The sequence below is a fragment of the Schistocerca cancellata genome, chromosome 11 (assembly GCF_023864275.1).
Source record: "Schistocerca cancellata isolate TAMUIC-IGC-003103 chromosome 11, iqSchCanc2.1, whole genome shotgun sequence".
NCBI classification, from domain to species: domain Eukaryota; kingdom Metazoa; phylum Arthropoda; class Insecta; order Orthoptera; family Acrididae; genus Schistocerca; species Schistocerca cancellata.
Genome location: NC_064636.1, coordinates 38,880,785 through 38,898,522, shown reverse-complemented (window position 1 = coordinate 38,898,522; position 17,738 = coordinate 38,880,785). Strand labels below are relative to the sequence as shown.

At 46.9% G+C, this 17,738-nt stretch overlaps 1 protein-coding gene across 1 annotated transcript in view; it reads right to left on the bottom strand.

Annotated features, from left to right (window-relative positions):
* LOC126108622 (probable cationic amino acid transporter) overlaps positions 1 to 17,738 on the bottom strand; it is a 663,130-nt gene that overhangs the window by 415,163 nt on the left and 230,229 nt on the right. Inside the window, exon 2 of the mRNA XM_049913934.1 lies at positions 10,072 to 10,277. Within this exon, the coding sequence (XP_049769891.1) occupies positions 10,072 to 10,272 (201 nt within the window). The 5' untranslated portion in view covers positions 10,273 to 10,277. The remainder of the gene's footprint in view (positions 1 to 10,071; positions 10,278 to 17,738) is intronic.

Genomic DNA, 17,738 nt, shown 5'->3' with positions numbered 1-17,738 from the left:
CAGGTCCATAGGATGGATTATCTTCACCCTCTGCAAACTCCTCCTCCAGCTTCCTCTTGTTCCTCCTCCTGTTTACTCTTGCTTGTATTTCTAGATTCTTTACAGCCCTGTCTGCAGCCCGAAGGCGTTCCTTGTCTAAAGCAAGTATCGCTCGTACCATGTTAGAACCTATCTTCATTCCCATATTTCTAAATACCTTGCACCTTACAATGTGGCCATCATTGAAAGTCGCAACAGCATCATACACACCAAAGTGAAGTGTTTCTGTTCCAACAAATACAGTCTTGGGGATTCTCGACCATATAACACCATTTACACTTTCATTGGGGTTTTGAGTTTTTCCGTGAATACACTTTTTCAACAGTTCAGGTGCTGCTAAGTCTCTGAAAATAGGTTTTATCACCTCCATTATTGCATGAGGGAGACTATGCGTATGAGTGTACACTTCACCAGTTAGCAATCCTTTGTTATATTTACACCAACTGTCTTCTTAGGTTCACTCACTTGGTTATCGTCTTTATTGTTTACAGTAATAACACATACCTTTGGCTTTCCAACATTTCTCCTTTTCTTAAAAGCCTTCAGTGGATTTCTAATAACTTTACTTTTCCTCATTATTATACTTCAACAAAACAGAGACTCAAGAAACAGAATTAATTACGAATATTTTCGAGATAACGACAGAGTAAATAAACATGAAACAATCGACAATCACACCAGCGATATATATTGAACCATCACAGGTTAGCCACAACACATACTTTATCTCACATCACTAAAATGTACCTGATGAACACGGACGTTAATAACAACACCATTTGACAGCAGTTTAACAGCGCCACAGTGGGTCACGCCCATGTAGAACACATTTCAAAAAAAAATTTAAAAATAGTTGTAGTCTTCCGAATTGAATAAATTATATATCTATTAAAAGGTAATAGTCTGCAGATTCAGAAAACGCAAAAAAGTAAAAATTGAACTTTTCATGATTTTGAGCCTTTCCGGAGCCCCTTAAAACATTGACTCTGTGTGATACGAGTACAACGTAACTTTCTGGAGATGGAAATGAGTGTTTCGTGTCCCTTGCGGGGCACGTCCGGCCGCCTTGGTGCAGCTCTCATTACATTCGATGCCACATTGGGTGACCTGCCTGCCGGATGGGGATGAAGTGATGATGAAGACATCACCCAATCCCTGAGCGCAGAAAATCTCCGACCCAGCTGGGAATTGAACCCTGGTCCGTAGGACAGCAATCCATCACGCTGACCTCTCAGCTATCGAGGAGGACTTTCCAGAGATGTATTGCTCCCACTGTTCACATCTGATCACGGTTCGGAAAATATACAGGGTGATTCAAAAAGAATACCACAACTTTAGGAATTTAAAACTCTGCAACGACAAAAGGCAGAGCTAAGCACTATCTGTCGGCGAATTAAGGGAGCTATAAAGTTTCATTTAGTTGTACATTTGTTCGCTTGAGGCGCTGTTGACTAAGCGTCAGCGTCAGTTGATGCTAAGATGGCGACCGCTCAACAGACAGCTTTTTGTGTTATTGAGTACGGCAGAAGTGAATCGACGACAGTTGTTCAGCGTGCATTTCGAACGAAGTATGGTGTTAAACCTCCTGATAGGTGGTGTATTAAACGTTGGTATAAACAGTTTACAGAGAATGGGTGTTTGTGCAAAGGGAAAAGTTCTGGACGGCCGAGAACGAGTGATGAAAATGTAGCACGCATCCAGCAAGCATTTGTTCGCAGCCCAGGAAAATCGACTCGCAGAGCTAGCAGAGAGCTGCAAATTCCACAGTCAACTGTATGGAGAGTCCTACGAAGAAGGTTAGTTATGAAACCTGAACGTCAACTACCCGAGGCGATGGATCGGCCGCCAGGCAGCCCGTGACAGAGCACTTCATCACTGGCCTCCAAGAAGCCCTGATCTTACCCCCTGCGATTTTTTCTTATGGGGGTATGTTAAGGATATGGTGTTTCGGCCACCTCTCCCAGCCACCATTGACGATTTGAAACGAGAAATAACAGCAGCTATCCAAACTGTTACGCCTGATATGCTACAGAGAGTGTGGAACGAGTTGGAGTATCGGGTTGATATTGCTCGAGTGTCTGGAGGGGGCCATATTCAACATCTCTGAACTTTTTTTTGAGTGAAAAAAAACCTTTTTAAATAATCTTTGTAATGATGTATAACAGAAGGTTATATTATGTTTCTTTCATTAAATACACATTTTTAAAGTTGTGGTATTCTTTTTGAATCACCCTGTACTATGCCTGCACCAGGCATATACAAAGTGATCGCTAGTAACGGCGAATACCTCTTACAAGGAAACAGATACATGCATAGCACCAGCATCCGACATGTGAAAATTACAAGTCACTCTGCCACTAACTCTGTAAACAGAACATCTGTCAGGCAAATGTCTACACAGCGATTGCAGTGCTCCACAAGCACCTATCGCTAACTTAGTTATGAAGCTGAAGTCTTGATTTTACACACAAGATACGACAGGGGGATGGAGTGCTTCACATAAAACATAGATCGTTTAGAGGAACGTGTCACGTTTCATTACACTTGAGACGGAAGTCCTCTGGTGACCGACAGGTTTACTGTTAACGATCGCAAGTAGACAGTGCTTTAAACCACATACAGAACACGTGGCTGTATATGAGTCGAGCGCATACTACAGGGTTATTACAAATGATTGAAGCGATTTCACAGCTCTATAATAACTTTATTATTTGAGATATTTTCACAATGCTTTGCACACACATACAAAAACTCAAAAAGTTTTTTTAGGCATTCACAAATGTTCGATATGTGCCCCTTTAGTGATTCGGCAGACATCAAGCCGATAATCAAGTTCCTCCCACACTCGGCGCAGCATGTCCCCATCAATGAGTTCGAAAGCATCGTTGATGCGAGCTCGCAGTTCTGGCACGTTTCTTGATAGAGGAGGTTTAAACACTGAATCTTTCACATAACCCCACAGAAAGAAATCGCATGGGGTTAAGTCGGGAGAGCGTGGAGGCCATGACATGAATTGCTGATCATGATCTCCACCACGACCGATCCATCGGTTTTCCAATCTCCTGTTTAAGAACTGCGGAACATCATGATGGAAGTGCGTACCATCCTGTTGAAAGATGAAGTCGGTGCTGTCGGTCTCCAGTTGTGGCATGAGCCAATTTTCCAGCATGTCCAGATACACGTGTTCAACCGTTTCTTCGCTCACTGCAGGCCGACCCGTTGATTTCCCCTTACAGAGGCATCCAGAAGCTTTAAACTGCCGAATGGAGTAAGCAGTTGGTCGATCTTTGTTGAACTTCGTCCTGAAGTGTCGTTGCACTGTTATGACTGACTGATGTGAGTGCATTTCAAGCACGACATACGCTTTCTCGGCTCCTGTCGCCATTCTGTCTCACTGCGCTCTCGAGCGCTCTGGCGGCAGAAACCTGAAGTGCGGCTTCAGCCGAACAAAACTTTATGAGTTTTTCTACGTATCTGTAGTGTGTCGTGACCATATGTCAATGAATGGAGCTACAGTGAATTTATGAAATCGCTTCAGTCATTTGTAATAGCCCTGTATGTCAAGCGACTGGTGCATGCTGACAGTACAGTGGAAAAATTGACCTACCTAAACTTCACACCTCTCTAGAATTTATCATCAGTCTACCATTCAATAGTACTTCGTTACAGCTCCATTTAAATCGATCACCCCATCCACTCTCCGTTATCCTTTAACACATATGCATGTAAGTTTAGAGGAGGATGGTTGTCAAATACAGTAGTCAACTCGCGTGCATCACTGACACCTCAACAGACATACAGTATAAAGCTGCCTCGAAGAAGAAAAAATTGACTGCTTACAAAACACTCGTTCGACCTATACTTGAGTATTGCTCATCAGTGTGGGATCTGTACCAGATCGGGTTGACGGAGGAGATAGAGAAGATCCAAAGAAGAACGGCGCGTTTCGTCACAGGGTTATTTGGTAACCGTGATAGCGTTACGGAGATGTTTAACAAACTCGAGTGGCAGACTCTGCAAGAGAGGCGCTCTGCATCGCGGTGTAGCTTGCTGTCCAGGTTTCGAGAGGGTGCGTTTCTGGATGAGGTATCGAATATATTGCTTCCCCCTACTTATACCTCCCGAGGAGATCACGAATGTAAAATTAGAGAAATTAGAGCGCGCACAGAGGCTTTCTGACAGTCGTTCTTCCCGCGAACCATACGCGACTGGAACAGGAAAGGGAGGTAATGACAGTGGCACGTAAGTGCCCTCCGCCACACACCGTTGCGGAGTATAAATGTAGATGTAGATGTAGAATTCCCTTCGCTTCGATGTCGACGTTTTCTCGGATTCCCCTTGCTGCCGCTTACTCGCCCCCCCCCCCCCCCCCCCCACGTACAAATTGTTCTGCTCAAACCAGAAGATACGCAAATACTTCCTCAAGTTCCCCGCATTTCGGTGTATATCGGTCAATTTATAGCTATTCGCCCATTATTTTTCGCAGTTCTATCGATTTTTCTGTGTCAGTTCTGTCCACGCGATCATGACATAACCTCTCGTTCTGTGTTCTAAAATTGCTTGTAAATGTAGCGCATCTGCCAACACCTAGCCCAAATGCATAGATCGGGAGGTGTAGTATAGCACTGTAATCGATTGTGTCCAGTCACCTCCACATTTGGAGAGCGTTTACTCTGTTTTCTGTATGTCTGTCTCTATGCATGTGTCGCGGATGGCTACCAGGATCCGAAGTAGACCAGAGTTAACGTTCGAAGATGGATCCACCACGCATTATATCTGGAGTGATTTTGGGGTGCGGATCCACAATATGCAACACATGGGATAGGGTTTGAAGGTGGATCCGCCACTCACAATGTACAAAGCGGTGTTGGGATGCAGATTAATAATATACCACATCCGAGTTAGCATTCGAGGGTGGACCTGCTGTGCACTATACAGGGTGAGTCACCTAACATTACCGCTGGATATATTTCGTAAACCACATCAAATACCGACGAATCGATTCCACAGATCGAACGTGATGGGAGGGGCTAATGTAATTGGCTAATATAAACCCTAAAAAATGCACGGAAGTATGTTTATTAACACAAACCTACGTTTTTTTCAAATGGAATCCCGTTAGTTTTGTTAGCACATCTGAACATATAAATAAATACGTAATCAGTGCCGTTTGTTGCATTGTAAAATGTTAATTACATCCGGAGATATTGTAACCTAAAGTTGACGCTTGAGTACCACTCCTCCGCTGTTCGATCGTGTGTATCGGAGAGCACCGAATTACGTAGGGATCCAAAGGGAACGGTGATGGACCTTAGGTACAGAAGAGACTGGAACAGCACATTACGTCCACATGCTAACACCTTTTTATTGGTCTTTTTCATTGACGCACATGTACATTACCACGTACACACGTGGTTTCCGTTTTCAATTACGGAGTGGAATAGAGTGTGTCCCGACATGTCAGGCCAATAGATGTTCAATGTGGTGGCCATCATTTGCTGCACACAACTGCAATCTCTGGCGTAATGAATGTCGTACACGCCGCAGTACATCTGGTGTAATGTCGCCGCAGGCTGCCACAATACGTTGTTTCATATCCTCTGGGGTTGTAGGCACATCACGGTACACATTCTCCTTTAAGGTACCCCACAGAAAGTAGTCCAGAGGTGTAAGACCAGGAGAACGGGCTGGCCAATTTATGCGTCCTCCACGTCCTATGAAACGCCCGTCGAACATCCTGTCAAGGGTCAGCCTAGTGTTAATTGCGGAATGTGCAGGTGCACCATCATGCTGATACCACATACGTCGACGCGTTTCCAGTGGGACACACTCTATTCCACTTCGTAATCGAAAACGGAAACCACGTGTGTACGTTTACCTCACCCCTCATGGTAATGTACGTGTGCGTCAGTGAAAAAGACCAATAAAAAGGTGTTAGCATGTGGACGTAATGTGCTATTCCAGTCTCTTCTGTACCTAAGGTCTATCACCGTTCCCTTTGGATCCCTACGTAATTCGGTGCTCTCCGATACACACGATCGAACAGCGGAGGAGTGGTACTCAAGCGTCAACTTTAGGTTACAACATCTCCGGATGTAATTAACATTTTACAATGCAACAAACGGCTCTGATTACGTATTTGTTTACATGTTCAGATGTGCTAACAAAACTAACGGGATTTCATTTGAAAAAACGTAGGTTTGTGTTAAAAAGCATACTTCCGTGCATTTTTTTATGGTTTGTATTAACCAATTACACTAGCCCCTCTTCTCACGTTCGGTCTGTGGAATCGATTCGTCAGTATTTGATGTGGTTTACGAAATATATCCAGCGGTAACGTTAGGTGACTCACCCTGTATATCTGGACTGATGTTTGGAGGCGGATCCACCACACATCACATCTGTGACAGGGTTCACAGGTGAACCAACCACGCGTTACGTCTGGACACGTATTCTATGTTCGAAGTTTGGTCCACCAGCAGAGGGGACTGGGTACTGGGAGCCGTCTGTGACACATACATATACACAGACATAAAGAAAACAGAACAAACGCTCTCCAAATGTGGAGGTGACTGGACACAATCGAGTTAAGTGATCTACCTATCTAATCTTCAGCATTTGTCTATAGCGCCACATTTCAAAAGATTCTTTTCTCTTGTTGTCTAAACTGTTTGTCGTCCATGTTTGACTTCCATACATGGCTACACTCCATCCAAATACTTAAATCTATACTCAGTGTTAACAAATTTCTCTTCTTCAGAAACGCTTTTCTTGCCATTGGCAGCCTACTGCAATCAGTTATTTTGCTCCCCAAATAACAAAACTCATCTACTACTTTAGGTACCTCGTTTCTTAATCTAATTCCCTCAGCATCAGTTGATTTCATTGGATTGCATTCCATTATCCTCGTTTTGCTTTTGTTCAAGTTCACCTTCACTGTCCAGCCATTCAGCTGCTCTTCCAAGATCTTTGCAGTCTCTGACACAAGGCAAACTTCAAAGTTTTTATTACTTCTCTCTGGACTTCAATGCACACTTCAAATTTTTCTTTTGTTCCCTTTAGTGCTTGTTAAGTATACAGATTGAATAATATTGGGGTTGGCCACAGCCTGTCTCACTCCCTTCTCAAGCTCTGCCTGCCTTTCGTGCCCCACGACTTTTATAACTGCCGTCTGGTTTCTGTACAAATTATAAATAGCCTTTCGCTTCCTGCATTTTACCCTTGCCCTCTTAAGAATTTCAAGGAGACTATTCCAGTGAGCATTGTCAAGAGCTATCTCTAGACCTGCAAATGGTATAAACGTAGGTTTGCGTTTTTGTCTTCTACGAGAAGTCGTAGAATCAGTATTGCCTCAAGTACTGCTACATTTCTCCTGAACCCAAACTGATCTTCCCCGAGGTCAGCTTCTACCAGTTTTTCCAATCTTCTGTAAAGAATTTTTGGTAGTATTTTGCAGCCATGGCTTCTTAAACTGATAGTCCGTTATTTTTCACAAATGTCAACACCTGCTTCCTGGAAGTCGGAGGGTATTTCACCTGTCTCATACATCTTGCTCACCAGATGGAAGAGTTTTGTCATGCCCGGCTCTCCAAAAGCTATGAATAATTCTAACGGAATGTTGTCTACTCCTGGCGCCGTGTTTCGACTTAACTCTTTCAGTGCTTTGTCAAATTCTTAACACAGTATCATATCTCCCTTCCTATCTTTACCTACAGTGTGGTCCATTAATCATGACCAGGCCAAATATCTCACGAAATAAGCGTCTAACGGAAAAACTACAGATGGCGCTATGGTTGGCCCGCTAGATGGCGCTGCCATAGGGCAAACGGATATCAACTACGTTTTTTAAATAGGAACCCCCATTTTGTATTACATATTCGTGTAGTACGTACAGAAATATGAATGTTTTAGTAGGATCACTTTTTTCGCTTTGTGATAGATGGCGCTGTAATGGTCACAAACATATGGCTCACAAATTTAGACGAACAGTTGGTAACAGGTAGATTTTTTAAATTAAAATACAGAACGTAGGTATGTTTGAACAGTTTATTTCTGTTGTTCCAATGTGATACATGTACCTTTGTGAACTTATGATTTCTGAGAACGCATGCTGTTACAGCGTGATTACCTGTAAATACCACATTAATGCAATAAATGCTCAAATTGATGTCTGTCAACCTCAATGGATTTGGCAATACGTGTAACGACATTACTCTCAACAGTGTGTAGTTCGCCTTCCGTAATGTTCGCACAAGCATTGACAATGCGCTGACGCATAATGTCAGGCGTTGTCGGTGGATCACGATAGCAAATATCCTTCACCTTTCCCCACAGAAAGAAATCCGGGGACGTCAGATCCGGTGAACGTGCGGACCATGGTATGGTGCTTCGACGACCAATCCACCTGTCATGAAATATGCTATTCAATACCGCTTCAACCACACGCGAGCTATGTGCCGGACATACATCATGTTGCAAGTACATCGCCATTTTGCCATGCAATGAAACATCTTGTAGTAATGTTGGTAGAACATTACGTAGGAAATCCGCATACATTGCACCATTTAGATGGCCATCGATAAAATGGGGTCCAATTATCCTTCCTCCCATAATGCCGCACCATACGTTAACCCGCCAAGGTCGCTCATGTTCCACTTGTCGCAGCCATCGTGGATTTTCCGTTGCCCAATAGTGCATGTTATGTCGGTTTACGTCGCCGCTGTTGGTGAATGACGCTTCGTCGCTAAATAGAACGCTTTCAAAGAATCTGTCATCGTCCTGTAATTTCTCTTGTGCCCAGTGGCACATCTGTACACAACGTTCAAAGTCATCGCCATGCAATTCGTGGTGCATAGAAATACGGTACGGGTACAATCGTTGTTGATGTAGCATTCTCAACATCGACGTTTTAGAGAATACCGATTCTGACGCAATTTGTCTGCTACTGATGTGCGGATTAGCCGCGACAGCAGCTAAAACGCCTACTTGGGCATCATCGTTTGTTGCAGGTCGTGGTTGACGTTTCACATATGGCTGAACACTTCCTGTTTCGTTAAATAACGTAACTATCCGGTGAATGGTCCGGACACTTGGATGATGTCGTCTAGGATACCGAGCAGGATACATAGCACACGCCCGTTGGGCATTTTGATCACAATAGCCATCCATCAACACGATATTGACCTTTTCTGCAATTGGTAAACGGTCCATTTTAACACGGGTAATGTATCACGAAGCAAATAGCGTCCACACTGACGGAATGTTACGTGATACCACGTACTTATACGTTTGTGAGTATTACAGCGCCCTCTACCACAAAGCGAAAAAAGTGGTCCAACTAAAACCTTCATATTGCTTTACGTACTACACGAATATGTAATAAAATTGGGGGCTCCTATTAAAAAAAAAAAACGGAGTTGATATCCGTTTGACCTATGTCAGCGCCATCTAGCGGGCCAACCATAGCGCCATCTGGTTTCCCCCTTCAAGCTAGACAAGTTTCGTTCTTTGTAGTTAGACGCTTATTTCGTGAGATATTTGGCCCGATCACGATTAATGGACCACCCTGTCTATCCTCTTTCATTTCCATAGTATCAGCCTCAAACAGATCTCCCTTGTATAGACTCTCCGTCTCTTCTACCTTTCTGGTTTCCTTCTTTGCTTAGGACTGATTTTCCATCCAAACACATGACCACAACGAATCCTTACAGCCATATTTTTCAACAGATACACGAGTGACAGAATACTGTGTACAACTTCTCTTGCGATTTTCTCGGAGCTGCCTGTGTCGTGCACATTTCTAGGACACTTTGTTATTTTAATGGCCTACTAAAGGTATGTATTACGTTTGAAGCAAATAAGTGACCCCAACGTCGTGGGTTCCCCTTGTTAGAAAGTTTCTGTGCATACAGGTGATAGGCTGTCGTGGGTTCCCCTTGTTAGAAAGTTCCTGTGCATACAGGTGATAAGCTGTTGTGGGTTCCCCTTGTTAGAGCTGTCGTGCATACAGGTGAGAAGCGGCAGCCGGCCTACCTTGAGCTTGAGCTTCTTCTCGGGGTGGTCGGCGTCGGAGCGGGTGGTGACGACGGCGGGGGCGCTCTTGGTGGCCGGCGCCGCGTCGCCCTGCATCGACTCCACATTCTTGGTGCGGATGAGCTTGCTGAACAGCGTCAGCCCGTCACGCTTCAGCTCTGCGCGGTCCACGTTGCCCAGTGCGCCCAGGTTCAGCTTCATCGTGCCTGCACACACAACGCAAACACGTTCAGTATCCACACATGCACTGCACACATACACTGAAGCGCCAAAGAAACTGGTATAGGCGTGAGTATTGTAAAAATGGTTCAAATGGCTCTGAGCACTATGGGACTTAACATAGGAGGTCATCAGTCCCCTAGAACTTAGAACTACTTAAACCTAACTAACCTGAGGACATCGCACACTTCCATGCCCGAGGCAGGATTCGAACCTGCGACCGTAGCAGTCTCGCGGTTCCGGACTGAAGCGCCTAGAACTGCACGGCTACCGTGGCCGGCCACGTGTATTGTAATCCAAGGATATGTAAACAGGCAGAGTATGGCACTGTGGTCGGCAACACCTGTATAAGATAACAACTGTCCGGTGCAGTTGTTAGATCTGTTACTTCTGCTACAATTTAAGTGAGTTTGATTGTGGAGTTATAGTTGCGCATGAGCGATGGGACACAGTATCTCCGAGGTAGCGATAGTGTGGGGCTTTTCCTGTACGACCATTTCACGAGTGTGCCATGAACATCAGGAATCCGTTAAACATCAAATCTCCGACATTGCTGCAGCCAGAAAAAGATCCCTTCTCGACAGCGAGTGTTCATCAGAGACAAGGGTACCCTCAGGAGTGCTCCTGGGAAGTGTGGTAGGACTGCTGTTGTTCTCTGTATACCAAATGATTTGGCGGACAGTGTGGGCAGCAATCTGTGGTTGTTAGCTGATGAAGCTGTGGTGTATGGTAATGTGAGTTTAGGAAGATACAAGGCAAAATAGACAAAACTTTCAGTTGGTGTGATGAATGGCAGCTAGCCCTAAATCTGGAAAAATGTAACTTAATGCAGGTGAGTAGGAAGAACAAACATGTGATGTTTAGATACAGTATTACTAGTGCCCTACTTGACACAGCCAGCCGCTGTGGCCGAGCGGTTCTAGGCGTTTCAGTCTGGAACCGCACTACTGCTATGGTGGCAGGTTCGAATCCTGCCTCCGACATGGATGTGTGTGCTGTCCTTAGGTTAGTTAGGTTTAAGTAGTTCTAAGTTCTAGGGGACTGATGACCTCAGACGTTAAGTCCCATAGTACTCAGAGCCATTTGAATCATCTACTTGACACCGTCAAATCATTTCAATATCTGAACATAACGTTCCAAAGCGATATGAAATGGAACGAGCATTTGAGAACTGTGGTAGGAAAGGTGAGTGGTTGTCTTCGGTTTTCTGGGAGAATTTTGGGAAAGTGGTTCACCTGTAAAGGAGACCGCATATAGAAGGCTGGTGAGACCTGTTCTTGACTACCGCTCGAGTGTTTGTGATCCGCATCAGGTCGGATTGAAGGAAGACGTCGAAGCAACTCAGAGGTGGGCTGCTAGATACTGTTAGGTTCGAACAACACATAAGGGCTATTGAGATGCTTCGAGAACTCAAATGAGAATCCCTGGAGGCAAGGCGATATTCTTTTCGAGAAAACTGCTAGCAAAATTTAGAGAACTGGCATTTGAAGCTGACTGCCAAGCGATGCTACTGGGGAGAACATACATCACGCATAAGGCTGACGAAGATAAGATATGAGAAATTGGGGCTTATACCGAGGCATATAATTAGTCGTTTTTCCATCGCTCTCTTTGCGAGTGGAGCAGGGAAGGAAATGAGTAATAGTAATACAGGGTACCCTCCGCCACGCACCGTACGGTGCCTTGCATAGTAGCTATGTGGAAGTAGCATAATCAACACAAAGGCGCCACAAAAATGTCGATTCGCTTGTGGAAAAATTACCAGACGTATCAAACCACTCTCGTACGAGGCGTGTTTTCTAAGTAAGTATCGTTTTGAAATTTAAAAAAAAAAGACGTGCTAAGATAATAATTTTATTTTTACATGAAAGCCTGTACCGTAATCTACGCACTGACGCCATTACAGACTGACTCTTCCTTGTTTACGTTGTGTACTGAGTGTTTAAGATGCCTTCGAAATCGTGAGTCCTGCCGACTGTGAAATACGGACTGTTACAAGATTTCTTACTGCTAAAGATTCATCATGAGATCTGTACAGTTTAGAGAGAAAACATTATGAGTGATGGCCGCACAAATGTGCACGATGAACAACGGAGTGGGCGTCCTTCGGTCGTTAATGAAAGTTTGGTGCAGGAAATGGACAATAAGGTGAGGGAAAACAGACGCTTTACGATTTCCTCATTGCGGGATGACTTTGCTAATGTTTCTCGTAGTGTTTTGTATGGATTTGTGCGCACGTTGAGTACCGAAAATGTTGACGGATGTGCACAAAACCAAACGTTTAGGCGGTGCATTGACTTTCCTTCAGTGGTACCACAACGACGGTGATGACTTCTTAAGCCAAATTGTTACGGGCGATGAAACATGGGTGGCCTACATCAAACCAGAATCAAAGCAACAGTCCGTGGAAGTTGAGAAAGGGCGTCGTTTTGCTGCAAGACAATGCTGTTCGAATGTGGCGAATCAGACCAAAGATCTCATCACATCTTTTCGATTGGAAACTCTGGATCATCCTCAAAACAGCCCCGATCTTGCGCCCAGTGACTACCATCAGTTCCTGCGCTTGAAGAAACACCTGGGCGGTCAGCGTCTTCGAGACGATGACGAAGTCAAAACAGTGGTGATGCATTGGTTAACAAGTTTGGCGGCAGACTTCTATGAGGAGGCTATTCAACAACTGGTACAACGCCATGATAAGTGCATGAATATTGACGGAAATTATGTAGAAAAGTAGATTAAGGTACAGGCTTTCATGTAAAAATAGAATTACTGAGATATCTTAGAACATCTTTTTTTTAATTTCAAAACGGTGCTTAGTTAAAAAACACGCCTCGTATATACAGGGAGAAAGTCAACGCTATACACTACTGGCTATTAAAATTGCTAAACCAAGCAGAAATTCAGATGATAAACGGGTATTCATTGGACAAATATATTATACTAGAACTGACATGTGATTACATTTTTACGCAATTTGAGTGCATAGTTCCTGAGAAATCAGTACCCAAAACAACCACCTCTGGCCGTAATAACGGCCTCGATACGCCTGGGCACTGAGTCAAACAGAGCTCGGATGGCGTGTACAGGTACAGCTGCCCATGCAGCTTAAACACGATACCACAGTTCATCAAGAGTAGTGACTGGCGTATTGTGACGAGCCAGACGTTTTCAATTGGTGAGAGATCTGGAGAATGTGCTGGCCAGGGCAGCAGTCGAACATTTTTTGTATCCAGAAAGGCCCGTAGAGAACCTGAACGATGTGGTCGTGCATTATCCTGTTGAAATGTAACGTTTCGCAGGTACCGAATGACGGGTACAGCCACGGGTCGTAACACATCTGAAATGAAACGTCCACTGTTCAAAGTGCCGTCAATGCGAACAAGAGCTGACCGAGACGTGTAACCAGTTGGCACCCCATAACATCACGCCAGGTGATACGCCAGTATGGCGATGACGAATACACGCTTCCAATGTGCGTTCATCGCGATGTCGCCAAACACGGATGCGACCATCACGATGCTGTAAACAGAACCTTAATTCATCCGAAAAAATGAGGTTTTGCCATTCGTGCACCCAGGTTCGTCATCGAGTACAGCATCGCAGGCGCTCCTGTCTGTGATGCAGCATCAAGGGTAACCGCAGCCGCGGTCTCCGAGCTGATAGTCCGTGCTGCTGCAAACGTCGTCGTGCAGATTGTTGTCGTCTTGCAAACTTTCCCATTTGTTGACTCAGGGATCGAGACGTGGCTGCACGATCCGGTACAGCCAAGCGGATAAGATGCCTGCCATCTCGACTGCTGGTGATACGAGGCCGTTGGGATCCAGCACGGCGTTCCGTATTACCCTCCTGAACCCACCGATTCCATATTCTGCTAACAGTCATTGAAACTCGACCAACGCGAGCAGCAATGTTGCGATACGATAAACCGCGATCGCGATAGACTACAATCCGACCTTTACCAAAGTCGGAAACGTGATGGTACGCATTTCTCCTCCTTAAACGAGGCACCACAACATCGTTTCAGCAGGCAACGCCGGTCAACTGCTGTCTGTGTATGAGAAATCGGTTGGAACCTTTCCTCATGTCAGCACGTTGTAGGTGCCGCCACCGGCGCCAACCTCGTGTGAATGCCCTGAAAAGCTAATCATTTGCATATCACAGCATCTTCTCCCTGTCGGTTAAATTTCGCGTCCGCAGCACGTCATCTTCGTGGTGTAGCGATTTTAATGGCCAGTAGTGTATGTACCGCTGGTGGCTTAGCCTATGGCGGAGAAAATGTGTTCGACCTGTAGAGAGTTCTCAGCGGCAAGGTCGGAACTGGGACGCGAGGACTGGTCTCGCAGTCAGAAGCGAGGCTGCAGTTGACCGCCGGAACAAGAGCGCGCCGGCAAGTGGACAACAGCGCCGGGGGGTTCTGCGATTGCCTGTCACGTCCACCGCGCCGGCCCAATTTGACTGCTCTGTCTGCCACCCCAGAGTCCTATCCTCCCCACTCTCTCCTCTCCCCCCTCCACACCCCTACGCGCCTTCGCCAGACGCTGCAGCTGCCGCCGCCGTTGTATTGATCGCCCCACGCTCGGCTTTCCTTCCCCCCACGCTTCAAACATCCCCTCCTACACACTACGCCCTCCACCCCACCTTCCCACGCTCTCGTGGGGGCCGGCAGACGGTATTTCCGCCCCCGCATCGCCGCCCCGGCCGCCGGCCGGAATAAGCTGCGGTGACGTCACGCCGAGCCGCTGCGGCCGTCCACAATTATAGAGCGCCGGGCCGCGCGGCGCACCCTCCGCCACTCACCGCCGCCACGTGTCGGCGCGCCTACGGCCTGGGCCAGCCTCGCGCCTTCAATTGCGGGGGCGGCTAATCGATTGGACCAGCAAAAGCGGGGGCGGCAGAGGCGGCGGCACCGCGACCCGTGACCTGACCTCCCGTTCGGCCGCTCTTGCTGGCGTACAAGTGATCCACCAACGTCACACACACCGACGGCTCTATATATATACAGGGTGGTCCATTGATAGTGACCAGGCCAAATATCTCACGAAATAAGCGTCGAACGAAAAAACTACAAAGAACGAAACACGTCTAGCTTGAAGGAGGAAACAAGATGGCGCTATGGTTGACCCACTAGATGGCGCTGCCATAGGTCAAACGGATATCAACTTTTTTTTTTTTTTAATAGGAAATATTCGTGTACTACGTAAAGAAATATCAATGTTTCAGTTGGACCACTTTTTTCGCTTTGTGACAGATGGCGTTGTGGATACACCGGTTCCCGTGAGATCTCCAAAGTTCAGCACTGTCGGGCGTGGTTGGCACTTGGATGGGTCACTATCCACCCGCCATGCGCTGTTGCCATTTTTCGGGTTGCACTCAGCCTCGTGATGCCAATTGAGGAGCTACTCGACCGAATAGTAGCGGCTTCGGTCAAAGAAACCATCGTAACGACCGGCGGAGCGGTGTGCTGACCACACGCCCTCCTATCCGCATCCTCAACTGGGGATGATACGGCGGTCGGATGGTCCCGATGGGCCACTTGTCGCCTGAAACGGAGTGCTTTTACACTCCTGGAAATGAAAAAAGAACACATTGACACCGGTGTGTCAGACCCACCATACTTGCTCCGGACACTGAGAGAGGGCTGTACAAGCAATGATCACACGCACGGCACAGCGGACACACCAGGAACCGCGGTGTTGGCCGTCGAATGGCGCTAGCTGCGCAGCATTTGTACACCGCCGCCGTCAGTGCCAGCCAGTTTGCCGTGGCATACGGAGCTCCATCGCAGTCTTTAACACTGGTAGCATGCCGCGACAGCGTGGACGTGAACCGTATGTGCAGTTGACGGACTTTGAGCGAGGGCGTATAGTGGGCATGCGGGAGGCCGGGTGGACGTACCGCCGAATTGCTCAACACGTGGGGCGTGAGGTCTCCACAGTACATCGATGTTGTCGCCAGTGGTCGGCGGAAGGTGCACGTGCCCGTCGACCTGGGACCGGACCGCAGCGACGCACGGATGCACGCCAAGACCGTAGGATCCTACGCAGTGCCGTAGGGGACCGCACCGCCACTTCCCAGCAAATTAGGGACACTGTTGCTCCTGGGGTATCGGCGAGGACCATTCGCAACCGTCTCCATGAAGCTGGGCTACGGTCCCGCACACCGTTAGGCCGTCTTCCGCTCACGCCCCAACATCGTGCAGCCCGCCTCCAGTGGTGTCGCGACAGGCGTGAATGGAGGGACGAATGGAGACGTGTCGTCTTCAGCGATGAGAGTCGCTTCTGCCTTGGTGCCAATGATGGTCGTATGCGTGTTTGGCGCCGTGCAGGTGAGCGCCACAATCAGGACTGCATACGACCGAGGCACACAAGGCCAACACCCGGCTTCATGGTGTGGGGAGCGATCTCCTACACTGGCCGTACACCACTGGTGATCGTCGAGGGGACACTGAATAGTGCACGGTACATCCAAACCGTCATCGAACCCATCGTTCTACCATTCCTAGACCGGCAAGGGAACTTGCTGTTCCAACAGGACAATGCACGTCCGCATGCATCCCGTGCCACCCAACGTGCTCTAGAAGGTGTAAGTCAACTACCCTGGCCAGCAAGATCTCCGGATCTGTCCCCCATTGAGCATGTTTGGGACTGGATGAAGCGTCGTCTCACGCGGTCTCCACGTCCAGCACGAACGCTGGTCCAACTGAGGCGCCAGGTGGAAATGGCATGGCAAGCCGTTCCACAGGACTACATCCAGCATCTCTCCGATCGTCTCCATGGGAGAATAGCAGCCTGCATTGCTGCGAAAGGTGGATATACACTGTACTAGTGCCGAATTTGTGCATGCTCTGTTGCCTGTGTCTATGTGCCTGTGGTTCTGTCAGTGTGATCATGTGATGTATCTGACCCCAGGAATGTGTCAATAAAGTTTCCCCTTCCTGGGACAATGAATTCACGGTGTTCTTATTTCAATTTCCAGGAGTGTATAAGTACGTGGTATCACGTAACATTCCGCCAGTGCGGACGGTATTTACTTCCTGATACATTATCCGTGTCAAAATGGACCGTTTACCGATTGCGGAAAAAGTCGATATCGTGTTGATGTATGGCTATGGTGATCAAAATGCCCGACGGGCGTGTGCTATGTATGCTGCTCGGTATCCTGGACGACTTCATCCAAGTGTCCGGACCGTTCGGTGGATAGTTACGATATTTAAGGAAACAGGAAAGTGTTCAACCACGTGTGAAACGTCAGCCACGACCTGCAACAAATGATGATGCCCAAGTAGGTGTTTTGGCTGCTGTCGCGGCTAATCCGCACATCAGTAGCAGACAAATTGCGCGAGAATCGGAAATCTCAAAAACGTCGATGTTGAGAATGCTACATCGACAACGATTGCACCCGTACCATACTTCTATGCACCAGGAATTGCATGGCGATGACTTTGAACG